Below are 26,996 nucleotides of genomic sequence, written 5' to 3' on the forward strand. Positions count from 1 at the left end.
AACATGTCGAGAGCATCGAAGGAGAGACGTGCACATGTGCACTACAGTTAAGCCCAGCCGAGCTGAGAGCTTTGTCCTGCTCAGGGGTATGCAAACACGGCCAAAACACTGCTGCCCCAGCGATATTGATACCAATATTGAATGTAAACCAAGGTAAGCTTGCAAACTGTCTGGTCTGGTTTTGCTTTTCTCATCACCTTGGATGTGGTGGGCTGTTGCAGCCCTGCCGGCATCCGACCCAGCCTCTCTCCCTGCGTCTCTCAGGGATTCACGGTTTTCCCATGCAGAAGCCTTGAGTGTTCCCAGACAGAACACAAATCTGGTGGTCGCTTTTACCAAACAGCGATTTTCTTCTGCTCAGTTTCTTTCAAAGCGATTATAAAGCAGGATGAGGCAAACTGTGGTCATGTTCACTAGAGTCCAGCTCCATCAGAGTGTAAACAGGCAGATAAGGTTTGTTGCAATCACGATGGAAAATAGTGGTGGCACGAGTGCAGGATGAATAACACATCATTTCTCCAGAGAATCCCGCAATGCTCTTCGGAAACATGTAACAGGTCTCACTGAGCTCCGTGCACAGGCAGGGAATGTGATGCCTGTTTTGGAAAGCTGCAAGGCAATCAGCTGCAGAGAGCAAACAGACCACACAGATAACTGGTTTTATGTGCAAGAGCACAGAAAAATGCACAGGAATTTGCTCAGCTCAAAAATGCTCATCTTTTAAAAATATCTTGACGTGGCAAAAGGTCGCAGATCAGTACAGGTCAAAAGTACAGTGTTATCTGAAATTAAATAATTTAACATTTCGTATCTGATAGTAAAGTATTTTGACTTTCTGCACACACGCTGTTTCTTTTTCCAACCAAAATAATTGGATGGATTCACACAAATTTATGAAATGTTTCGGTCAGCCCTGAAACGGCAGTTTTTGCAGCACATTCAGACTTGATCGCCCCGGCTGGAAGCGAACCAGCGTGAAAAGTGCAGAAGACTTGTCGCAGCTGCCTGGATGTGAAATAAGGGCATTGGCAGCATCAGGCGAAGGCTGCCAGCTGAAAACGTTACCCAGCGCCGGCCCTAGCCTCTCCGCAGTCAGGCATTTGCAGATGTTTTTCAGCCATTTCGCGGTAATTTCCCGTTAATTAAAAACTGGAATAAAACGCTCGCCCTAGCGAGCTGGATTTGTGCCTCTCTAGCACCTTTCAGACTAATCTGCTCCCAAAACGTAAGGAGCTCTGCTAGCTGGACACTGGCAAGCTCGGGAATTACCATGCCGGGGTGTGATAAATAGGGATAAAGATGCCCTCTCCTCTGATCCGCTCATCCCCGGAGCTGGGCAGAGCCGGCCGCCGCCCCCCCCCCCGGCCCCCCATATGCCGACAGCAGATGTTGCTGTTTTGCAGGAGCCCGGGGGACTTGTTTGTGCCTTGCTCTCCGCCTGCGCGACGCGGTCCCCGGGGCTCAGCCTGGCCCGCGGCACCCAGACGTGACTCGGGCTCTCGCGGAGGATCTGACAGCTTAGTGCGCCGGGCAAAGCCGTATCGATCGCGTCCCCGAAGCCCGGCGGGGGCCCGGGGCGATGCATCCGAGCGCCGAAGCGCTTCGCCCCCGGAGCCGGGGTGCTGACGAAACTGGTCTTTTTTAACCTGCCTCTTCTTATGTTTGCAGCCGTTGACAAGCGCGCGGGGCGGAGGGGTGCTCGCGGTGCTCCTGTTCGCGGCTGATCTCCTCCGCATTCGGGTCAGTTTGGAGGAGATGCAGGCGAGTTCAGAGTCACCCAACATCACCGGCGGCGAAGTGCCTCCGTAGCTTGCCGGATCGTCGCAGCAAACTGGTGCAAAATGGTACCGGTTGCCTTTATTCTTTCCTTGGTGGGAGGCAGTGCCGCCCTCTTCCCCCTACTCTCTGCCCAGTCTGCAGTTCCCAACACTCGCCGTTTCCTCAGAAATGTGTTTCCTTAGTGCAGAGGTCCGAAGAGGTCCTTAATACCCCCACCAGCAGCACATGGATGATCTTGGGCTCCCAGGGGATGGCTGCATGTGCCGTGGAGAAGCTAGGCAGGGCTTTTCTCTGTGAAAGGGGTATTTGTAGCCTCTAAAATGCACTGAGAATGCACTGAGACATAGAGAGAAGAGCCCAGGCTCACCCTCCGGTGCCTTTATTGCTCTCAGGAGGTGTCCTTACGGGTTCAAATGTCCTCCTCTCCTGCAAGAAGCACCACTGATAAGTTCAACAAGCCAGTGAGCTGCTTTTTCCATGGTAAATGCTCCTTTTCCGCCACTATGATGAGTCCGGGCCGGAGGAGGCAGCTATAGCCCCTTCACATTAACATTAAACATGCTGTTGAGGACGGATTGAAGTTGTGGGCCCGGATGGGCAGGTCCAGAGCCTGAGGTCGGTCCTAGTGTGAACGTCCGGGAGGGACACATCCGAATTGGGCCCAGGGAGTGTTTGAGGGCTTGGCGTACATGCGTATGGTTTCTTTGACCCTCTGTAAATACCCTCCTGATTAATAAATCAAAAGGAAGTCTCCCACGAGAGATTTTTGCTTGTCATGGTTTTAATCACTGCCTGCTACTGCCTGTGGTGGGTTGTTGGGTTTTTTTTTGGGGGGGGGGGTGCTTTTAAGCGATGTGTCACAAACCCTTCATGTGTAACATAAGTTGGAGTATTCCTCTGTTGAAATCTCCGTGCTCTTTATAGCAGAGATGTGTCTGCATCTGAACTATGCATAGCAAAGTGTATTCTTAGAGTGGACATCACTGCGGCTGTAACCGTACACCGCTTCCCTTAGCAACCATTCCCAACAACACATCAAACAGAAGGGTGATACCTTTTTAAAAAAAAAAGGTGCATCTATACACACAGACCGAGACAGCCTGTTTCAGAGCTCATGCATGAATGCAGGCAGAGTCAAAATCTGGTATGTCCCTGCATTTGGAAATACATTGGTGCCAGGGTCCAGAAGGGCTATTTCTATTACATAGCCCAAAATCATGTCAGTCGAACCATTGCTTGCACCAAGGCTGTCTCTTAGCAGGCGTTTGCTGAAGATAGGTGGGTTTGTTTGGTGGTTTTTTATGAAATATACTGGATATTTTTAAAACGGCTCCTGGCAAATGTCTATCGGCCAGTCATGGTGAGCAGAAGGTGCGTGGAGCGAGGAGATGGGAGGGAGCTCCTCAGCTCCGCGAGGCGAAAGGACGGGCTGCGCTGGGGACGTGTGACTAGGACCTGGGAGATGGGTGCTGCGCTTCTAACCCCATCCCCAGGCTTCAGCTCGCATTAATCCCTGCTTTGGCCCGTTGTCATTATTTACACTCGTGCAGCACCAAGGCAGTTCAGTCTTCTCCTTGCAACTCCCTGGGCCGAGTTTGGCCATTGCTCTGCTCTTCCAGCGGCTTGGCCGCAGGTGAGTGATGCTGGTGGGGAGGCGAAGGCAGCCCGATGTGTCCCTACCCACTCCCTTTGGTGGCACTGACTCCCAAAATTGGGGTCCATCGCGCAGAATAGCGAGATGGGCCAGCGGACTTGGGTTCACCGTTGGCTTTCGTCTCTCTTGCACCATTTTAATGGTGACACAGAGTGTAAGTCCACCAAGAATCGTAATTTGAACCTTGGTAAATCCTCTCTTTTCTTCCCTTCCCGGAAATTGGGAACGGTGGTGGTAATTGCCCTCAGTCACATCGATGTCTAGGAGCATCTTGAGCCAAGGTGAAGCTCTGGTACAAAGCCGAGGGAGGAGGGTTGAAGTCAGGATTCGCGCTTGCTCGCTCCCGCGGTGCACAGTGATTCCCCCGCCTGTACGACACAGTCGCTGCGCGGGGGCCGCGGTTTCTTTTGTGCTCCTCAGCCTGATGCCTTTTCAAACACGGACTTTATTCGCAGAATAGTTGTCTTTAATCTCTTGCTGCCCCAGAAATATTCCTTGCTCGGTTTGCTCCTGTATTTCACTCTCGTTTTAAAAAAAACTGACTCAAATCCTGTGGCTTTTTGCAGAGTTCGCAGTAGCTGGTCCCACTTGTACGTCAGTGGGCTCTGTTCGATTTGAAGCGTTCACCGTAACTGGTCTGGAGGGATATAAACCAAGCCCATAAAACCAAATCTGCTCTTACAAGCCCAGGCGGAGGATAGAAGAGTAAAATTGAGATCGAATCCCTTCTTGGGATATAAATTCTGTGGCATTAGGTACTGGAGAGTTAATCAATCTCCTCCTATAAATCAGGGTGCAGAGAGAAGTGTGGACCACTGCTGAGCGCGAGGATTTGGGAGGAATGAGTTGAAATCCCTCCTTTCCCGCAGAGTTCCTGTTTATTTGGGCAAACGACTTAGTTGCTCGGTGGTAGGAGCACTTCTTTGGGCCGTAGGGTTTGTAGGGATAAAGACATCGAAAATGGTAAAGTAAGTGGATACTGCGGTAAACGGGCCATGTAAGTAATCCACATGCTTAATGCTGAAAGGCAGATTTTTTTTCCCCCCTTAACATTATTATGATCTGGAGGGGAAGTGGTCTGGGTCTTCAGCGAGGAATGGTTTGTGGTTTGACAGAAGTGGAGGCAGGAGAATCCAAATGCCGCTCCGAACAGGATACTGGAAAGGATCTAACCTGCAAGCAGTGTCCAGCACCAGCTGCAAAACCAATGAGACGTCTTTCCATTGCTGTTTTCAATTTGATTTAATTACAGATTGTCCAGTAAATACACAGAAGACGCAATGGTAACACTTCTCTAGGAAAAGCCGTTGCCCGGGAGAGAGATTACTTCACTGAAAGATATATAGCATGTACGGGAAAAAAAAAATCCAGATCCTTGGACTTGTCACAGTCCCAAGGTCCCTGGAAAAAAACGCAAGGCTAGAAATGTGTCTGTCTCATGGGCTACCAGAGCATCCTCACGGAGGGCTTAGCTCCGCGGAGCGCTACCACTTTCTTCTCCTGGATTTACGCATCAGCCAAACTCCGCTGGATTGTAATTTATATTCCGTAAGCGTCTGATGAGCTCCGCTCGAGGTGCGGTGGCGGTTCGGGAGCAGGGACACTTCACCGGGAACATGGCAGATGGGGGTTTTGCGGATGGGATTTCTTTTCTTTACACCTAAGGGGTTGGAAGGCAATTCTAAATTCACGTGTCTTGTATACATATATAGTAGATGTATGTTTGTATTTATCTATGTATACACGTGCACAACCTCTGTGCACAGTGTACAGACAGTCGCAGTGGGCTCAGTGTCCATCGTGCCTTCACCACGCTGGTCCCTGTGCCACCAATAGCTCCTGTGACCTTAGCCATGCCAGAGAGAGCTGAACCTGGGCGCTGGGCTTGGAGGAGGAAGAGGATGGCTTGGAGGAGCATCCCGAGCTGCGTGCATCCATCCCTATTTAAAACGTGGGACAGGGAAGAGCGGGAAGGAGGCATTTTCCATCTTGCTTGCCCCAAACTGCCGGGCCTGACGGTCGGTACCTCTAACGGTGCCTTTGGAGACGCGTCGCAATTCTGTGACAGGGTGTTTATTATATTTTGCATAGTCGCTGGGGGCCAAACGTAACCTATCCAAGCGTCTGCAGCCACCCGAATTCCCGCGGGGAGGAACGCGAGCCGGGGAAGCGGTCCTGGCCGCCTGCCGGGGCCGGCAGGTGAAGGGCACAGCCGCACATCAATTAGCGGCGGAGAGCCGGGACCGCGGCCGCGCCGTCGGCTTCGCGTGTCCGCCGGCAGCGCTGACGCTCGGCCGGCTTTGCCGGCTCCGCCGCCGCCGCCACGGGAGCCGGATCCCGCGCGGATAAGGCCGCTCGGCTCGCTGCCCCGTGGGGAGGCGAGGAGCAGCCGGAGGTGGCCCTGGGCGCGTCCGGAGCGCGCCGGGCCGGAGGGACGGCACGGAAGAGCCCCGCGCCGGGCTCTAGGTGGAGACTGCGGACTGCGCGCGGCCCGCCGGCACCGAGGCGGCCGTCCCGGCGGCGCCGACACGACACGGCCCGGGGGCTCGCTGGCCCGGCGCCGCTACCTGCGGCTGGTCCCCCGCCGGCGCTTTCGGGGTGCTGTGTCCCCAGCTGCCCGCCCGGTGCTCTAGCGAGCAGAGACGGCTCCCATGCCGGGTCCCCCATCCCTTTCCAGCGGGATAAAGAAGAAATCCGGCAGCATCTCTCTGCACGCCTCGCACAGGGCCGGTTGCTCGGCTGCTGAGACGCCTCACGCCAGCCTGGATGGTGTTTTAAACCGTTGGCATCGCTTTGGCGGCTCCGACGCGCGGAGGATGCGTTTTCGCTCAAATCCTGCCCGGGGACGAGGCGGCGCGTTGCCGCCAGCTCAGCGACTCAGCCAGTCTGATGCATCAGTCTGTCAGGCCATCTGCTCCCGAGCGCTCCCGCTTAAATCCGGCTCAGTCTGCTGGAAGCGCTCGGCGTCGAGCGGGTTTACCGAGGCTGACGGCTGCGGGCTTGGGAAATCCCTGCTCCCGGCACCGGCAGGCTAATGCCGGAGAGAGCTGCCCTCCCGAGCGCGTTGCTTTTGCATCGCCGGGGGACGCGCGGGACAATTTTCTGGAGCCCCCGGCGGGGGGAAGGAGCGTCGAAGCAGATGGGCTTGCACCGAGCGAGGTCAGATGTCTGGCCGAGCCTAGACGGCCTGCTGGGACGGCGCGGTCGAGGCGTGCCAGCTCCCGCGGCCAAGCGAGCCCGGCCTGTCCCCTCTCACCCCGTGGCTTTCGCCGCTGGCTTGCATGAGCACAGCTGAGACAGCCGTCCGCAGCGAGGACCCCGGGACAAATCCCCCCCCAAACGCTCCAGCTGGAGCACAGCTAAATCAGTGCAAGCCACTCTGCCCCTGGAAGAAGGGGCCCTCACGCTATCCCTTCCTCCTGCCAGCCCGGCACCTTTTTCTCCCTTTTTGTGCTCGTTTGCAGCCAGATCGGTGCCCGGTCCCGGTGCAGATACCCACGCTGGCAGACGGGACAGGAGGGATGCAACAGGGAGGAGAGGAGCTGGGAGCTGCCTGCTTGGGCACCGGCGTTAGCTTGACGTGTTTGTCCATGACTGCCCCAGCCAGTTTGCCGTCACGGCCTTCCCGAGGGATGGTCCATCCATTTCGTAGGGAACCAATGGGCCCGGTGAACGTATTGGGCGAGCAGGCGCCTTGGGCATCACCGAGGCCCCCGTGAACCGAGGATGCAGAGCAGACGCAGGGGCCAACGTCAGCCCAGCTGTTGGGCTTGGGCAGAAGGATGCTGGAGAGGGTAGTTCGTTTCTGATGAAAAGGCGATGAAATGGGATATTTTATGCCTGGTCCACGCCTGACTTTGCCAAGCAGTTTATTTAGGTGCTCCCTGGTATGTGGATAAACGAATAAGCCATTTGCCAGCAGCTCTAGCGCGGTTCCCAGCTTGGTCCAGGTGGAGGGCTCCATCTTCTACGTTGGATCGCGCTTCACCCAATGCATGGGAATTACTATTCCCGCAGAGATTTGGGGCTTTTTCTCGGCACTGACAAGGGTTGCTGCGGAGGGAGGGGGATCTCCGATGCCAAGCCCCGGCACCCTGGGATTGCTGTCCCAAAATAAGACCCTCCGGAGGAGGTCGCAGAGCTCCCAGGAGGCACCACCCGCGATGCTGCAGCAGGCACCTTCCACGATGGGAGTGACGCGGCGTGCCGGGCTGTTTCCATGCAGCGCTTGGCCGGCAAACCAGGCCTGATAACGGTGGGACGTGTGGCATCCGAGTCCCGAGGACCCAGGAGATTCCAGAGGGAGCAGAGGAAAAGAGAGCGTGGCTTGATAACGCCGCCGCGTCGGGGCACATCCTGCGGTTTAATCAATGGGTGCAGCACGCTGCCGCTAATGGGATCGCCTCTGCGCTCTTCCTCTGCACGGAGGAGCCGAAATCAGGGTAATTAGATTTGCATGTGCTTTCTTTTCCCCTCCCAGTGATAAGTCGCTCCACTTCTATTTCTCTTTTATTATTACTGCTATGCATTTTTTTTTTTTAATAAAGGGGAGGTGGGAGGAGCATTTGGAAAAATGCTGTCTGGCAGCGCTGGCAACCCCGACGGAGCTGTATCGCCTCTAGGACCGGAGAATCAGGAAGCGAAACTGCGTATAGAGAGAGCAAAACCGCGTGGAGAGAGCAAAACAGGCTCCCCTGTCCCAGCAGGCACCGTGCACGGAGTAAGGAAAAAGTGTCCGGCTCAACCAGCAGAACATTTCAGTTTTTGGGTTGCTTTTAAGCATAAGCTGTTGGTCCCCCCCAGATCTCTTTGATATTCCAGTGACTGGTGTCTAGTAATCTCATAAGAAAGTCATGATCACACTCTTGTCGCTCTACCAAAATGCTATTTGTAGCACTAATATAAATTACAAAATATGCCCTCGTGCTTGTGAGAGGGTCCTTTTAAAGCCAGAGAGCCTGGAGGGGGGTGAGGGTTTTTGCAGGTTAACGTGTTTTTCTGCCGCACTGCAGCTTCTCGCCCAGTCTCTTCGCTGTAAGCTCGGCTTTTCCCGTGTGGACGGGCAACTTCACAGGCGGCAAAGTGCATGTGGAGCTCTGCACCTCCGCCCTGCAGGGGCTGCGCGGGAAGCTTAACCATCTTCTACAGCCTTTGAAAATAAATTAGCCAAATAAAACGTTTGCTGTAGCAGAAACTCTCGGGCTTGGTAGGATTTGTAAATATTAGCCCCCGGGAAAGATTTGCTGAGATCTTCTGCGTAAACAGAGCGGGAGAGCAGCGGGTTTTAGCAGGCGGGTGCTTCCCCTCCAGGCTCGCGGGTACCGCCTGTCCCCATCCCACGGCACCCGGAGCCGCCTTCCACGCGGCACCCGTGCGTTGATGCCCGTCCGGGGCCAGATGCGCGGCTGCGGCGTTGGGAGAGGAGGGGGAAAAGCACGCGGAGCGGAGAAGAGGCTTGCCGGCAGCCTTGCTCGGCGACGTTCGAGTGCTGTTCTCTGCCCTGCCCAGAAGAATTTAGAAAAGGTCCCCGGTCCGAAACTTTTCCCCAGCTCCGGGCGCCGTGGATATCTCTGGCTGGGAGACTGGACTAAAGACTGGCTGGGTGATCGCTGGCCAGACCTGCTTAGAGAGGTCTACAGACGCAGTTTCTGAGTTGATAACTGCAAAACGGTGAAGCCACAAGGGCAGTTCAGGTTTCTGCTACGTGCACGAGGTGGAAAGTCCTGAAAGACGTAAGCTGTGGGATTCCCCTTCCCTCGCACCCCGTGCTGCCGTTCCCCTGCCCGCAACCCAAGAAGCAGACAAGTCCCTGCCCTCCCATCCACCTCGTTTTCTCTCATCTCTGCTTCACTGCTGAAACCAGGGAGCCTTTTGTGGTCTCTCTTAAAGGAGAAAATCAGGATCTGTGGCCATCACGCCCCGTGCCCTGTGGCCCCAGGGCCGGGGATTGCAGAGAAGTAGAGGTCAAGCATCATTTTTTTCCTTCGAGCAGCTGTGCAGAGCCACCTTGGCAGATGGATACTCTCCTACCAACTACGGTAAACTACCGCCATGTGCTTACTTGTCCAAAAGGGTCATTTTAGCATCCTGCAGCCTGCGGAGAAATGTCCTTTCGGAAACCAGTAGCAGTTCCTGAGCACATAGGAGAAGTTTCCAAACCTTTCTCACCTAAAGCAAGCCTGCGAGATGTTGCTTTGCATGGAAGGGGCATGGGATGGCTTCTCTGCTTCCCTTCCCTGCATCAGCTCTTTCCAGAGCTGCAGATGCTTCATCGTTCTTGGAAAACTCACCTGCGGATACCATCAGGCTCACGTTGTGCCCACCTCCAGCAGTACCCCTTGGTGGGGCTGCATGGGTCAGGCCTCAGAGCGGTTCCCAGCCCCAGTGGGGATCGGGATGCTCGTTTGGGATGATGCTTCCCCAAAGGGAAGGGACCATTACGGCCCAGCGTGAAGGAAGCAGAGGTGCCCTGATGAGGCAGCTCGTGGCAGCTTGTCTTCACTGCCAACTTGTCCTCGCTGTGAGCAGAAAAAGGAGGTGCAAGAAGGCAAAACCACCCATAGCCCCATAGATACATGTTTCTCCAGCTCTGCACCCACCGTTCATCCCCGAAGGGGTGGCTCAGAGGGCCTGAAGTGGGCTGGAGCCCCCAGTTCAGCTCGGGAGTCTTTGCTCGCCGGGAGGATGAGACGGATGCTGTCTGGCCATCCCACTCGGTGCAAGGCTGGAGAAGAGGGACTGTAACACGTGGGATTTTGGCGCCTGTGACCTTCCCAGGTACTGCTCGACCTCCGTCCAGCGTGGCAGCTTTAGGGGCTGAATCACGACTTCTGCCTCTTGGCACAAACAGGGTAGAGATCGCATTTGTGACAAATGCATTTGTTAGCAACGAAATGGGGAAAACGAAAGGCATCTTTGGGGGGTTTCTGGTTTTCCTTCATGTCCTTCCCAACAAGGGCCACCCGCTCAACATGGAAAGCGCTACTTCGCCGCCAAAGCACCTCCCAGGCCTGGCGTAAATCAGGAGCGCTCGTGCAGAAAAAGCTCCCGACGGCAAACGGGATTAGCCGCTTGCTTTTCTCCCTGCTTTATTTCATTCATGCATGTGGGGAGCCCGACGTTTCAATGGGAGCAGCTTCATTTCGCGTGCGAGCTGCGTTTCTCGGCCCGCGGCGCCGTAAAGACATAGCGGGAGCAGGAGCCGCTGCCGCCCACCCGCACCTGCCCCCTCCTCGGCTTTCGTTCCCCTTATATCTCTGCAAACTTGGCCGGTCCCCGTAGACTCCTTGGCACCTCGGCCTTATAAAGAGGACACGTTGCATGTGTGAGGCTTAAAATAAGAATGCAGCCTGTTGGCAAAGCCCAGCTGGTCGCCGGCGTTGCCTGCCCGTCTGCGAGCCGGGCACCTCCGATTGCACGGGGCAGCGCCGCGCAGCCCGGGCAGCTGCCAGACCCCACTCCTACGGGAAGCGTTTGCACGCGGGATCTGTCCAGCGGTGGTTGTCGGGGTGGCTGCTGCCCCGTCGCTGCCCTGGCGGCAGGGAGCTCGGCCCCGGGTTGCATCTCTGCCGGCGCGCGCGGTTCGTCGGGCTGCGGGAAGCGATGCCGGGCAGACGGCCGGTGGGAGGAAGCAGGCAGCCCAGGTGCGCGGGAGCGAAGGGATGGCACCTCTGCGTCTGTCACTGCAGCGTCTCTCGACTTGCCGAAGGTAACCGGAGGGTTTCCCACCCGCGCTTGCAAAGTCGAAGGGTGCTGGATTCGTATAATAACGGTGCGCTTCCCTCCCCTCTTCTCGGGGGGCAGCAGGCTGCCTTCTCCCGCTGCCCCACATACTGCCTTACACACCTTTGGAGATGTTCAGCTACTGCTGTGGGGCACCAAAGCCGCATTGACCAGGGTTTTGGAGAGAAGGGGTATGTTTAACGGAGACTTTGCAAAATGCAAGTCTAGCAGCTGCTGTGATTTCCATGTTCTTACAAGACTTGCACCACGAAATAGGTCACCGCTAACCCGAGCACCCATAAAAATAATACTTATAGGAAAGAGAGCAGGAAATTCATACATATTCGTGTTCCTCGGCTTTACTGAGACTTTCCTTAGAAAGATGAGCTATGCTAATCATATCTCACCTTCATAATAACGTTTCTCATGCCAAAGTGTTCCTTGAGTAATCGCGCCTCTAGCTGCAAAGCAGCTATCTCTGGGGTGGGACAGAGCCACTGGTTTTTTGTTTTTTTTTTTATTCCTGGTAATATTTTAGTTCAAAAGTGGAGAAGGAACGAGCTGGCATTGTGAGGAGATTTTAAGTAAATCAAACGCAATCAATATTAGTTGCAGTGACTCTAATGAGCAGCCAGATGCCCAAAAATGCCGGCTGTTTCTCTCAGCTGAAGGAAATGATGGTGAAAGCAGGTGGCTGGTGGAGACCATCCCTCTCATTGACAAAGACTATAAAGTCCTGCATGCAGCAGGCATCAGCTAGGGATGGTATTTTTGTTTGCAGTCAGCACTTTGTCATGAAGCTGAGGTACTCCACCACTCTGCTCCAGCTTTTTCTGTCCCTGCTTCTCTGGTGTTTTCTCTTTTTGTCTTCCCTGCTTACTTTGGTTTTTTTGCTCTTGTGTGGACCTGCCAACCCTTGCATTTATTTACATCTTGGCTACTGCTACCCTATTCCCCCTACCCTTGATGTGGGCCTCCTTGCCCCCTCTGCACCAGGTGTGCTGCAGTGCCTTGGTGATGCTCTGCCTCTCCTGGTGTCCCTCCATGGGCTTTCACCCTGTGGTGCTCTCTGCATCCTGAGGCCCTTGCTGGTCCCTGTCTCCCTGCCAGGCACTCTCCATGGGGATCTAGAGGTTGGCTTCTGGCTCTTGAAGGTACTTGCCTAATGTCCTCCATGTGTTACCTTGTCTAAGGGATATCTGTGGTCTGGAAGGGTCTTGGGCAGGTCCCTCTTTGAGGTTGGCAAAGAAGGTGATGGTGGTTTGGATGTGAACATGCTCCAGCCACTGCCTTTTGTGGGTTCCCTGTATCCATCTGTCCTTCTGTCTGTCTCTGTCCCTCCTGTGCTCTGGCTGTGAGGTCTGGTTGGTGGAGGTGCTGTCTTTCTGCTGTGTGTGTTTGTACAGAGCCTGTGTCCTGCTTCATAAAACATGTACCTGTGGGAGAATAAGGGCTTTAAGTGATGGTGATACACAGCTGTTATCCAACTAAGATAGAGGCTAACACCCTTGCATATGTCTGTGAATCCAGCATTAACCCAGAAAGGTGCTTGGAAGGAAGGGTGACAGTAAAAAATGAATAACAAGGAAGACAACTCTGTCACCTGGGTGCCAAGTTGTATTGGAGGAAGTGTGGGCAAAGAGCCATCTGATGAAGCAATCTGACAGCACCGAAAGTGTCTCTCGCTTCTTGGTGACTAACCATCTATTTGCAGAGTGTCTGTGCTCTGCCCATTACCCTGCTTGAAAACTATTTGAAAGAATACTCCTGCAATAATTTGGCCTCTCTAATTTAGTAGAGATGATAATTGTGCTCTGGTCAAAATGAGGTTTTCTGCTAGTGCACGACTCGGCTGTAAACTCTGCTGGTCCTTGGGATGTGTTGTTGTCTTAGCATGTGGCCATATCTGAATTCTTTTTCTTTTATCCTCCAAAAGAGAAAAGAAAGAGGCAATAAGGAGACAGTGTGACTTACTCTGGACTGTCCCTGCTCTGCTTACTCTGTGCAGACCACACATCTCTTCAGAAAGTCATTAAAGCAGGTTCTTGCACCAGAACAGTGGCTAAATGGTGTTTGCTGTTCTTGCTGTCTAGACTATGCTATTTCCTCCTCTCAGTCATCTCAGAGCACCCACTGAGACAGTGCTCCAGCATCTCTAGCAACTGCTAGATTAACAGCAATGCTTTTGTATTTGCAAATCCATTATTTTGTTCCCATTCAGGTGTTGTAAAACTTGACTGAATTAATAATTAACTGCTAGTGCCTCTGAAGCTCCCAAGGACCTCAGAGGCCTTGCAGGCTCAAGTCTTCAGACACCCACATCAGGTGGATAATTGCTGTTGATCCCAAATTTAGAGCCAACAGAAGGTCAGGGAGAGATGAGAGCTGATGGGGTACCTGGGTAGCAAATTTTCAGATATGTGAAGAAGCAGCAGCTGCTGTTGGCTCCAGTCTGCCTGTCTCTGATAATCAGAGAAACCTTAGAGGAGGTGCCTGAAAAAGTGAGGAATTCAAAATGCATGGGTGTTCCTGGTCCTAGGCATTTACTCAGCATCTCCTGGCAAGTCTTTGGAAGAGTCAGGAATTTTTTTGACCTTAATTTCCCCTTCCTGCCATAATCCTTTTGTGAGGAAGAAGCATTATTTCCTTGGTAAGAACAGGTAAAACCTGTATTTCCTTCTTGTAGGTTGTTTGTCTGACAACTGCAGGATCTTTGAGTTGTTGTAGAATCAGTCAGCATCTTTTACTACAACAGGTTTTATTTCTTCTGGTTTTCTGTTGGTAGCTGCCTGTGTGATGGTGGTTGCAGGTCAGGTGAGGGCCTGTACCCAGATCTTCATCATGTAGCATGCTTTGGAGTCCTCTGATAAATGTTTGGGAAGACCTTGGTGTGGAAAGCATGGCCGATTCACAGCTGTGAGGATGATGAAATAAGGTCCACCTTAAAGGCAACTGATTGGACTTGCTGCTCTTGCCGAAGTGGTTAAAACACTCTGAGAGGAGGCCAGTGTGTGCTTGTATATGTGCCAATACAGCTTAGAGGAAATAGTGGTGAAAATCTGTGGGAGTCGAATGCCTCACGGCTGGGTGAAGCGCAGACCTTTGCAAGGCTGTGTGCAGAATGTCATCTGTAATTTAAAAGGTTTATCTGTTCTAAATGTCAATAGCTCCATTGCTGGAGTAATAATTGTGATTTGCATGTCTGTCACACACCTCAAAGTACTTTCCAAAGGAAGATGAGTAAATTGTTCCTATTTGCCAGCTGGGAAATCAGGGTGAAGAGGTGATATGAACCCACACAAAGCTGGATCTGTGCTTCCCGGAGCTGTCCTCAGTCTCCCATATTAGTATTGCCTAGTCCTTCTCTCTCTGTGTGAAGCTGTTAGCTCCCCTGGTCATCTAATCAAAGCAGTTTTGCTATCATCATCTTACCCTGCTTTTTGTCTTGTCCCTGTGCTGAAGTAGCATGGGAAGAGATGGTGTGGTGGAGTCCAGAGCCTGGGATTTCGGTATGACTCATTGTGGGCACTCTTGGCCCCTGCCAAACTAAGGATAGAAAATCCATCCACTGTTGCAGGAGTTGCAGCTGGGTCTGCAAATAAACTATTCCAATCTTAGCTTCTCTCTCTTGCTGACTAACTTGAAGTGAGGAGCTGAGGAGGTACGTTCTGCCCTGGCAGGTTACGGCCACCTCCTACAGGGAGGTGATCATGAGGGGGAACATGGTGTGCTATCATCAGACTACCTGATCACTACAGGGAATGTGGTGGTCCTTGGGGTGTCAACAGATTCAGGCAAAGAGCCTGGTTGTCTCTGGATGAGAGAGGCCCCTCTTGGAGCCAGAGGCCCATGGAAGGACAGCTGGTTCCACCTGTTGAACCCTTCTGCTCTTAAACAAAATGATGTCATGACCCTTGCCGTGTCTGGGTTTCACAATCTGTGAGGGCAGACTGAAGGGTGGGGAGGCTGTCAGCACAGTCCTCACCCATTCAAGTAAGTGGCACCTCCCTCTTCCTCCTCTCTTTCTGGCAGGTGTGTGAAAGTTTTGAGGGCTGCTTCAAAGAAACAAGAAACCTAAGGCTTTATTGCTCCTTAGAGTCATGTCCAGAGTTATCCAGAAGACTGATACAGCAAAAGAGCTTTTGTATTTGTGTCCATGTGGAATATGGCATTTCTGTGGAAGCTGCCAGCTTGGGTGGTAGCTCTGCTTTGAAGACACTCAGTGAGACGCAGGAAAGCAAACAGTCCTGATAGGATTGCTACATGTGGTCAGCTCCAAAGTCTTTTTTGTGATATCTCCAACCTTGGAGATAGTCAAAACTAAAATGGACATGGTCCTGAGCAACCTGTCTGAGTTTGGAACAGATGATCTCCAGAGGTGCCTGCCAAGCTCAGCTGTTCTGTGATTTGAACCAGAAACCTGAGAGGTCCACTGTTGCTGTTGCCCGTCTTCGTGTTGACTTGTGGCCACAGTTACAAGGGCAGCAATTCCTTTTGGTCTGAGAATGAGCAAACCCCATGAATGAGGCAGGATTTGAAAACTCATCCCTGTCATGGCAAGGGCATTTCCAGTGTGAGGGCATCATTTGTCTAGATTTCTGCTAGGAGGGTAGATCTTGCCCCAAAAGATGCGATGAACTTCCAGCACACCACCTTACCAGGATCTGTCACTAAGCCCTGCAGGTTGTGGTAATTCCCCAACGCCAGCAGGATTCAACCACCTTGGTCCATCTTGAGCCCATCCTTAGTCTGCAGGGGTGTCTGTGGCATCCTGGGCAGCAGCAGTAGCATGTTTTGACCCTTGGAGGCTGCCAGGAGTGACAGGCCTGCCTTGAGGCTGGAGCTGATGTGGTCTGGTGGCCACTTTATCATCCAGTTAACTGAGGCCCTGCCCAAATATAAGCCATTGCTCGGGAGATGCTTGATCAATCCTTTCTGCTGCCACAGGTTTCTCCAGCAGCTCCTGAACATCATCTGCAAGCTGGTGGTCATGAAACTGCTTGTCTAAGTGTATTGCATTCACCATGAAGCAAGGCTCAGCTCTAGAAGCTGATCCAAGCTGGGACCTAAGTGCTAGTATTTAAAAAATAATCCAAGTCCGAGAGAATAAGGCAGTGATATTAAGTACACAATGTCATTTGTCACAGTCATTTCTGGGAGGACTTTGTGAGGGAGCAGACAGAGGGTGTTTTCATGAGCAGAAGCTCTGCAAGGCCTATCTGCAAGTGTAATTGGGAGGAAAGAAGAGCAACATAGGTCTGTGCTGTCCCAGCTGGTAGGAGGCAATGCTCTCAAACTGTTTTATATGTCGTAGGCCCTTTCCAAAGAGCCATTTAGGCTCTAAACTTTTGTAGCACTTGCCGGTAAGATCAAGGAATTAGGCACTATATAAAAAGCTGAGAGAGGCTGTGCTCTCTCTGTGATATCTGAGCATTATATATATATTTTGCACAGTATTTCTGACTCAGTAATTCCTGCCTTCTTGACAATGACTGAGTAAACAGCAGAGCTGCCAAAGAGCCTTGTGTTTACAGAGCAACAAGCTCAAATGTGTAATTTTTTTCTCCATCAGAAGGTGGTGATGCTTAAATTAGCCTCATTTTTATCCCATTGTAAACTTTTGCCCTCTAACTTGCTGCTGACACGGTCAGCCGTGAGTTGGTGGGCCCAGATCTGGGGTAGAGTTATTTGGGAGTAGTCTTAAAAAGAGAGTGGCAAACTCCCAGGGGATGAATTTCAGCTGCAGCTGTCTGAGCTGGAGCAAGGGCTTAGCTTCTATGGTCAAAATGCAATATTGCTTCTCTTCTTGCTTGACTCTGCCTGACAAAAATGGTAGAGGAAAAGAAGGATTTTTTTCTTCTCCTGTGGAGTAGCCAGTCCTCTCAGCTCTTATAGTTTGATCCTGGTGTTTAAGAAACCTTATGCCTGGGCCAAGGAATGTTGCATGAGTTGCATCTACACTGGGAGATGAGCAGAGTTTGACAGGGGTGCAAGACTGGAGAGCCCCAGGACACTGGCATTTTCTGTTCCTGGCAGAAGCTCGGCAGTAGCTTGAGCTCAAAAAGACCCTGCCAGGCTTAGAAAGGGTCAAACTTGGTTTGCCACATGATGGACGGAGCTGTGCCCAGACTTCATCCATACCATGGGAACAGGAGCATAGGCCACCCCTAACATAGGCACAAGGTGCTCTTCCAGAGCATGAGCTGAGGTGACCTCTTAGCACAGGCTCTGGAGCACAGAAGAGAGGTGTCTCTGCTTCTACCCTTCAGCCCTTTGAATACCCCTATGCTGCAGCCCTGCATGGTGAAGTGCTTGGTACTGGTTTATGCCCCAGTTTGTGTCCTGTCTGAGACCTCTCTGAAGATCCCATCAGCATCCCCACTACTTGCTGCGTGGTTTTCTAATGAACTCTTCTCCCAAACCAGGCAGTGAAGTGAGGTCAACCTTCCTACCTGGTATAAATACATTTTATTTTAAACTACAAGCACTGGAGGCAGGTCATCCAGTAAACATGCTGAGATTATCTACAGGCCAGGGCACCCCCAAATTAGTAATAAAGTTTGTGTTTAAAAATACAGTCAAACTGATGAAAGATAATTTGCTTACTGCACTGACATCACAACCTAAGCATGGGGCAAGCCAATCCACAGGTTATTTTTATATAACTGCGTGAGGCATTTCCAGAGCAAATAAAGTTCATTGGGCAGGGCAGCAGCCATGACATCTCGCTTCTCTGTGGGCTTCAGCCTTCTGAAATATTCTGTTCCGCTTTGCATTCATGGTCCGGAGATCTGCAGGTCATTCTTCCAGCATGGCTCATAAGCTACAGGATCTGCAGCCTACAGGACGTGATTCTATCGGATGTGGCTGTGCGGGGGAGTCGGGGCAGGGATTTTGTTCTTCAGTGTCACTGGCCTGCTCTTTGCTTTTGGATAGCTCTGCGGCTCTCCCACCTCTTGGCTTTGTTTTGAATGTGAACCCTTTGGAGAAACGATTGAATTGCTTGGCACGTTTTTTTGTGCCCTGTCCTTTGGGTCGCCAGTCTTGCTGGAAGCATTCTTATAGTCCAGATAGTAGCAATAGAGTTGATCTGGGTTGTGACCCACTGAGTCACTGTTTTTGAAACCCCAGCCTAGTGCCGTTCTTCTCTCCTTGGGTGGGATTCCTCCAGCTAACTGCTGGTGTCTGCAATCCATCCTCGTCACTCTTAATAGTCAATGGGGAGCTAGGCAGTACTGTCAGCAGAGGCAAGGGCGCAATCCATCTCGACTCACGCAGCCTACATTTGGCCAGATGAATCACATCCTTGACTCTGTTGACCAAATCAGCTAGATCACTGTTGATTACAACGGCAGTCTTGTCAGACTGCTCGGAAGGAAGCGTCTGCAATGTGGGCACCCAAAGGGAGGTGAGACAGCCTCTATCTGGGTGACATTTGTGTTGGCTCGCCCGTCTCTGTTTGCTGTCGTACTCGTGAATCCTACTGCCTTAAGGCCAAACTTGCGCACAGAGCTCCCTGTGCTGCTTCCCTCCTGCCTGCTGTGAAACCATCCTCAGCTCTTCCCTGCATGGGGTGGAAGCAGAAGGTCTCTGGGATGCTTTGGAGAGAGAGCCCAGGCACTGCAAGTTCAGCTTCCCCCAAAGTTCAGGTTTCTAGGGGTTGATTCTTGACCGTAGGCAAGCATGGTCGAAAGCTGTAATACCTATATGGTGCTTTCCCTACTTTGTCAAAGAAATTGGTATCACCTCCCATTAACAGAGGGAGACATCAGGGCACCGTGCACAAGGGTGTAGTGACTGTTACACAGCCAGAGAGACAAGAGTAGAGCCTGGTTGTCTAACCAGATGTGGAGGCTGCCTGCTAATGGCTTTTACAGCAAGGCTTTTCCCCACTTTTACCCAGAGCAGTGGCACGAGAGTAGTACTAATGCAGCCTGAAATAGTCTTCCTGTGCTGTATGTGCTCCTTGAGATTGCCTTCATCCTAGATCTGCCAGCAGAATGCTTTCCTCAGTCTGCCCTGCCGAGATTTCCGTCTCGGGTATTATTTATTATTTAGCGGTGGAAAGTGTTCTGGGACGCTGGGTGCGTGCATGTTGCTGCATTAAATAAAGTTGTTCGGACGTGACATGTCACTAAAATACTAAGCATGCTTTCTTCGGCAACGGATGGAGTCAAGTAAATGTGCTACAAATAAATGCACGCAAGTAAATTAGCACTCATGGAATTTGGGACAGGTTTCTCCTCCCCAGTGGTGGGTGGCCATCGCTAGCCAGAGATAATTCCCAGCAGGGCATTTGGCAAAAGCCCTGGGTCAACAGGCTTACTCCATGGCCAGGGAAGGTTCTCGGAGCTGGGACGTCTTGTTGCGGTCTGTCTTCTGCGTTTTTTTTTCACAGACAGAGCTGAGAAATGTTCTGTTGCTCTGCTGCTGGTGAAAGGGTGCAATGTGCTGACATCCAGGCCCTCTTAATGCAGCAGAAACTAGCTGTTAAAGGGCTATACTGCTTTTACAGCTGGAAGGTGACTTCACCAAAACCTGGACTTTCGTATGGATTTATTGTGTTGCTGTGAAGAAATGAGGAGGGACAGAATTGGGCATGAGGGTTATTACCAAAAAGAAACAAGAAAGCTTTCTTAGGCTGGGAATGCTAATGTCAAAGTTGCATGGATGTTTTCATAAAAGCTCTGTACAAAGGGGAACATTTCTGTCTGGACTGAAGCAGGAAAGGGCACCTTTTTTTTCTTTCCAGAATTTCACAAATTGCACAAGCGTGTGCATGCATGTGTTCATGAGCAGTTAGTGTGTGTAACAAATGTGTCTTAGTGTAGCATTAATCTAGCTTCCTTATTGATGGAGAAGGGTGGGTTGTGCTGGAAGGACAGCAAAATGGGAAAAGTTGCAGGTGTTTGTCCTTAACCTTGCAAAAAAGAGATTGGGGGGGGGGCATCTTTAAAGCCAGTTGGGATCTGTCTATGGGAGCTGCCACCACTGTGGGAACGTCCATGCAGACACATCTATGTGAGACTGGGGCAAGTTCGGCTTGGTTGCTGAAAAGTAAATGCAAACTACTTCCTTTTGCTCTGAGGCAGTTACTCCACAGGTGCAAGCGAAATTTGGCCCAACCTGAGGCCACAAATGAAGCAAGATGGCTTTCACAGCAGTCTCCCATTCTGGGTCAAAACGGGCTGGGATGCCAGCCTTGCAGGGGACGGGGCTGCCTCGTGGCCCAGGCCATCGGCCCACTGCACAGCTGCCATGGTGTGCCATCTCCTCTTTACAAACACCAGAAGGTTGTCTCCATCTCCCAAAGTCTCTCGGCACGTCCTCTCTGGAGTTTTGCCCTTTTTCAGCACCAAAGTTAGGAGCAGAGTACTTTTTGAGGTCTCTGCTGGGTCGCATCACCCACACAGTGCTGTATGGTGAAACCTGGACCTGAGGTGCTGCCTCCCTTCCCACCTGTGGCCTGGCCTATCCCAGGCCTGGCCTCCCCTTCCTCGTCCTGCTCGCAGCGAGGGATGCTCGGACCACTCTAATGTGGGCTCCTATCCCAACCTTCACCTGTCATTTTGTGGTCTTCTACTGTAGCCACCACAGTGCAAAGAGCTGGAGAGAGCTTGGTTACAGACAGCAGCAGAGGTGGGCCTGAGGGTTGTCCCTGGACCTGCTAGGAGGTCACAGTTGTGCAAGCGCTGGAAAAAGCAGTGGTTTGGAACATCCCAGGGATTGCAGCGACCTAGGATAAGTTCCTGCTTCACTAAACATTCAAGATCAGTGCCAGGTGGCCAGCTCCTGCGGGAGAGCTCGGGACACCTCTGATGCCAGAAGATGCAGTAGGTTGTGGAGCAGGTCCAGCAGGATGGGACAAAACGCCATCACTGCAGAGCAGCAGGGTCCCTCGGGGAAGGCTTTTCCTGCTGATGCACGAGGGTGAGAGATGTCAGACGGGCTTGATGCAGCCCAAGGAAACCTTTGGCATCTTGCAGTGTTTTCAAGCCCTTTGTCCTGCTGTGACAGGCAGGGAGGGAGGTCCATGCTCACTGTTAGTGAAGAACAGTCTCCAGGTCTCCCACCCTGTTGCCTTTCAGCTGTTATCCCATCAAGGATAGCTCTCCTAAGACTCACAGAATTTGGTCTCCGTGGTCACAGTTAAAAATGGCACATCTCTGATAACAAAAAAGCTTTTTGCCATTCCAAGCAGTTAGCCAATGGTTGCACGTACTTTGGTTCAGACCTGAACAGCAACAGGATGGAGCTCAAAGCAGGGCAGGTATTTATTTCTCCGACACATTTCAGAGGATTTTCTTTGCAAGACTGAAGCAGAGCAGTGTGTTGGAAGGAGAAATGTAAAGGAAGAGTTTCCTGCAGTGTTTTTAATTTTTTCCCCTTAGTTTCCCAGTAATCGACCATGAATTACTTATTGCAGATGGCAGCAGTCTGCCAGCAGTAAATAAGGAAAGGTGTATTTTCTACTTGAAGTGTTTGAGCTGGCAAGAAACCCATCTCTCCGGACACGATCAAAACATAAATCTTGTATTTAAACTGCGAGGTATCCCAGCCTGGCTGGTTTCTGATAGCTTTTAGGGATGATAGAAGGACTGCCTACTTAAGGAAGTTTAAAAACACAGAACATAGTTTGTGTGTCGACCCGCTGAATCTCTCCAAGCAAATCCACAGGGGATATGTATATATACACGGGTTTTTTTGTTTTTTTTCCTTCCCTGCTTGCACGAAGCTGTTTTTGGCTTGTCTGTGTACTGCACAGTGCCAGAGTTCATGTGGTTATCCCAAGCAGCGAAGAATTTCCCAGCGTGCTCCGGCAATCCCGAAACATTAAACGGCTGTCGGGGCGGATTGATGTGGTCCCCTGCAGGAAACAGCAGTGCGTCAGCAAACGTTTCCAGGCAGGAAACTGGGGTTTGTAAGGGAGCCTTCAGCGCTGGAGGTGAAGAGGATGGCACAGGGCATCGGGGGGCTGGAGAGAGGTACGTCGGGGTGCGAGGTTCGGCCACGGAGGGTGCAAGTGCAGCGTCCGTGGGGCTGCGACGTGGTGAGCGCGAAAGCCTGAAGAGGTTGGGGCTTCTCTGCTGGAAAGGGGAGGATGAGCCCCTTCCCATGTCTAAGCACTTGGCTATTTGGGATTTTTTAGTTGCTCATTGGTCAGAAGAACATTTGTCTTCAACTTCTTGTTTTCTGGTTGGTGTGCGGTGGGTTGTTTTAATGCCAAAAAAAAAAAAAAAAAAAGTTGAGTGAAAAGTGCAGAACAGGTAATTCAGTAACCCTGCGGTGATAACCTGAGCTGGCAACTCACTCTCTCTTCCATCACCACCCTGGGACTGGCACAATAAGGAAAGGAAGAACTTTGCAACCTCCCCCAGAAAATGTGAAAGGACCCAGCAGTATTTGGCTGCAGGTTGATCTCAGATTCGCAGACACAGTTGGGCAATTGCCTTATAGAAATGGGTGTAGGGAGGAATTAGTCATAACTGTTTGGTTAATAAGTGGCTCAGTTATTTTACAAGTCTCTTTCCTGCATATGCAAATACTTTTTTTCCCCTTTTGTAGTGAAACATATAAATAACTTCTTTCTTGAATCTTTTATGCATGCAATTGTGTCATGAAAATTATCATCGAGCTTTGGCCTCGCCTTCTTTAGCAGCTGCTTTACCTACCTTTGTTCCAAAAGAAGCATCTCCCATGTGTCATCCAGGGCATGAGCGCAATCCTTGGTGTGGTGGCTTTTATATCTCTGACTCTGCAGAGTGCAGCTGCAGGTTGCGGCATTAGAAGCAGCAATGTCTTTGTCTCAGGCAGTAAGAATAAACTGAGATGAAAAAGATGCAAGATAATTTATTTAGTTGGTGGATTTAACATGTTGCGCAACCCACGTAGGGAACATACGCTGTTGAGCATGAACTTGTCTCGTTCTCTAATTTTCCCCTACATAATATCTACCAATTTTTAACAACAAGGAAAGGTCACTATGGAGACAGACAAGCAAGGTCATGTGAGACATCTTGCTAGAAGCTCCTATAGCGTCGCTGAGAGGTCGGGGAAGTGCTCTTAGCTCTGAGCACAGCACATGCTCCCTTGTGTCATCGCAGTCAGCGGTGTTGCCCTCTAGAAGATTTCTTATTTGCTTTTTTATGTCTCCACTTGGTCTTTGCTATACAGATGTGTTTTTATATCCTGCTTTTGGGTGAACCCCTTTTGGTTTTCCCCTCTGACTGGAAGACTGATGGGGAGGCAACCATCTCTCTGCACGTCTCATCCTGATGTTGCTCCGTAGACCACGTCATTCTCATAATCCTTGGTCATGGCAACCATGCAGCTCAGGAGCAAGGTGACCTTTTAATGCCAACTCTGTGCTCCCCTGATCCTCTTCTGGTTGGGCAGGGAGCCAGTCTCCTGCTATAATCCTATGAGTCTCCCAGGGAGAGCAGCCAGGGGCGTAGGGAAGCTCCAGGCCTGGCACATGGTCAGCACTGCCTCTCCTGAAGATAAAGGAGTGAAGGGCATGGGCAGACTGAGCTGGTGTCCACCAAGCCCAGCCAGGCCACTTGCATTCATTGTGTTCCTCTTGTGTTTCAGCTGTTTGGTTTTATTCAGTGTTTTTTTTTTTTTTTTTTTTTTTTTTTTTTTTTTTTTTTGCATGTGGAAAAGAGCCCTCAAGCCTGTTGGGGGTGGGGGGACATTGGGGAAGCCATCACTATCTCAGGTTGTGACAGTTATTGCAGAGGTTGATGTTATTTCTACAGTACCTGCTTTATGGTGGCTTTGCAGTGTTGAAATTCCAGCCACTCTGCTTGCGTTGAGTAATTCCCCTGCTTGTTACTAAAGAGTCAGTCTGTCTGTCTTCCTCCCCCCACCCTGAGTTTCAATTTCCTCTTAATTCTCTCTCTAGACAGCCGTTGCCTCTCCCGTGGCAATGCGGTTTTGCTGATGCAGCCTGTTGTCTCTGTCCCTCTTGCAGAAGGATTTCACCATGCGGGAGGAGCTGCAGCAGCGGGACGTGGAGCGCTGGCTGGGCTTCATCACCTTCCTCTGCGAAGTCTTTGGCACCATGAGGAGCAGCACCGGAGAGCCCTTTCGAGTCCTTGTCTGTCCCATTTATACCTGCCTCAGGGAGGTAATGCCTTCCAAAGTTTTCCTTATCCACCCGTTGGCCAAGCCGTTGAGTTACAGTAATGGTTTCTTGATATTTGCTTTATGAATATGAATGCTTCTCACCCTAAGAGCAGCTATGTCTGCAAGGACAGTTGGCTTTTCCTGCCTGTTGTGAGTCTACTGGTTTAAAAACACTTGTTCCAAGACCCCTTTCTTCAAGGTTGCGTTTGCAAATCCCAACATTGCAAAAAAAAAATCCCTACCAAGGGAGCATTGTGGTTCTTAAGAGCAGGTGAAGCCAACCCCTAAACTGTCCAAGGCAGCTGAACCTCTGGAAGCATTTCCCAGAGGAAAAAGGTGCCCAGGAAGAAAAGGATGGATAGCTTTTATGTTAGGCACTCTACCAACACGGTGTGGTTTGTCAGGGAAGAAGGTCCCTGCCCTGAGGAATTTACAGTCTGAATAGACAAAATAGACTGAGGGGAGGAGAGAAATAAATGAAATGCAATGGCTGGGAGACGGAGAAGGAGAAGGGGAAAGGTCCCAGCTGGCATTTCTCCCAGCCTAGTGCAGTCGAAACCCAGCCCTGGCAGTGGGGTGGGAGCATTTCAGTGACTGAACTCCTGATGATGGTGAGCATGGTTCAGGCTGGTGGTAGAAACCCAGATGGGGACAAATATAAAATGAAACTTAAGTGTTAATGCTCAGAAGAACAAGACAGAAATTTTCACCATCCAGTCTTAAAGATGTTTTTGTCTTCTGCTGCTGACTGTAGAAGACTTCCTTAGAAAATCTGTCGTGTCGCCCAGGAATGGAGCTGTGAATCTCAAATTGTCAATAGTGCTTCTGTCAGGCCATAAATAGCTTGCTGCAAAAGAAGTTCTGCTCTAGACTTTGGGCAAAGGAGAGGGAGGGGGGGAAAGAACTGCCGGTAATGACTTTTTACGCACATGGAAAGTTTTATCTGAATGCAAACATGTTATAAACATTTTGTCTTCACAGTGATACTGTGAGTAGCGTTCACAGACAGTGACTGTAACAATGAAAAAGTCTCCGGGAATCTTGTCTAGGCACAAATATCCAGGAGAGGAAAGAGAGGCTAAGAATAGCGTAACTTCCCCAAAATCTCTACCCACAGCAGTATGTGTCACCTCACTGGGAAGATCTTGGCTCCTAACAAAGTCCCCATTCCCCTCGACTTCCCATCAAAGTCATGACAAAATCCAGGCCTGGTTCTCCCACAGTTTTTCTCTGCCCACTCCTGTCTGCCCTCCGTGATGTCCTGTTCCCTCCCTGTCACCATGCTAGGACATGGGGACTGCATGGCAATCTGAAGACACGTGGAAGGACATGTGGACAGCGGAAAATGAATTTCCCATATCAGTGATATTTTTTGCCACAGGAAAGCCCCGTAAAAAAAACTTTACTAATTGCATCAAGAAGTTGTGCATGAATTTGCTTCTTAAAAGGACATCTCTGTTCCTAAGCAGGACAACTCTGTCCAGATGGTTTCCTTTGTTAGAGAATAAGGCTCTATAGCTTAGCTGATGTTGGTGAGCCCTTCCAGCTGTCCTGCTCTGAGATGATTGATCCATGACTGTCCTCCTCTGCAGGGTTGTGACCTTGACTCACAGTTTCCTTTCGATGGCTCTGGGTTGGGTTTTCGCATTGGTGCTGTCTTACTGCAGTCAGCTAATCCTGTCTCACAGGGCCAGCCTATGGGAATGAGACCAGCTATTTGTCATCGGTGATAGGTGGCAAATTCTAAAACGGTTGCCAGAACTGAGCCAACAATGTAGCACTAATCTGGATTTATATTTGAGAATTCAACAGTTAGTGCAAGCTGTAGTGGGTTCTTTACACGCAAAATAAACTCTCACACCACCTTGGGAACTCGTGGCAGGTTGGTGTCTTCAGGGGCAGAGTCTAACACTTTCTTGTGGCTCAGGAGCAGCAGGAGCTTGAATCATCTGGGTTTAAAGGTGTCTGGCAGGAACAGTCTAGGAGATGGCCTTGAGCTCTTCCAGCTGCACCCAAGAGAGGACAAGGACGTTTTTGCAGTCCAGCCCCACCAGACGCTCCACGAGACAGTGGAAACTTTCTAATTGCTGAGTGTTGAAAGAGACGGTCCCACTTCTGCCTCCTTCACTCCTCGTCTCCCAGCACGGCCCCTCTCCTGGCCCCTCCCCAGCCTGGCAGGAGCTTGTTCGGCCTCACTGAATCAGCAGGGACGCAGAGCTCTGAGCAGGGACGGGTTAATGCTCTGCTCCTTCAGTGAGTTGAGCTGGTTCAGCAGAAGATCAGCGAAGTACCAAAGCCAACACAAGAGAGGAATGGGCAGCTGGGAGAAGGGGGAGGAGGTAGGGGAAGCAGGACTGTCCCTTTTGGCCATTAGACATTAGACTCCCTCTTCATCCAGGGATGTTAAAGCCTGTCATAGCATTGTAGGAGCTGTGGTTGATATCTTCAGAGCTGACGGGGGTATTTGGGCACACATCACATATTTAAAACCCTTGACGAGCCTTGTGAAACGTGTGAGGTGGGCTGGTATCTCCTCTGCCTGCCGGGCAGGACTGTGTGTCCTCGCAGCCTGTCCGATTTGGGAATGACTGGCAGCCACGAGAATTCCTCCACTTGCCTCAGGACAGCTTTGCATAGTTTAGCAGCTCTCATCATAGGTTTTTTTCTCCTTCCTGCTAATCAGCGGGTGTGCGCGCGTGTCTCTGCCTCTCCT

The 26,996-nt window shown here is 51.2% G+C and overlaps 1 protein-coding gene across 10 annotated transcripts in view; it reads left to right on the top strand.

Moving 5' to 3' along the window:
• Positions 1-26,996, top strand: part of LOC135325130 (CBP80/20-dependent translation initiation factor-like) — a 201,430-nt gene that overhangs the window by 148,571 nt on the left and 25,863 nt on the right. For all 10 annotated transcript variants that reach the window (XM_064502747.1, XM_064502749.1, XM_064502748.1 and 7 more), the window contains one exon: positions 24,129-24,284. In XM_064502747.1, the coding sequence (XP_064358817.1) occupies positions 24,129-24,284 (156 nt within the window). The remainder of the gene's footprint in view (positions 1-24,128; positions 24,285-26,996) is intronic.

The sequence above is a fragment of the Dromaius novaehollandiae genome, chromosome Z (genome assembly GCF_036370855.1).
Source record: "Dromaius novaehollandiae isolate bDroNov1 chromosome Z, bDroNov1.hap1, whole genome shotgun sequence".
Taxonomy (NCBI): domain Eukaryota; kingdom Metazoa; phylum Chordata; class Aves; order Casuariiformes; family Dromaiidae; genus Dromaius; species Dromaius novaehollandiae.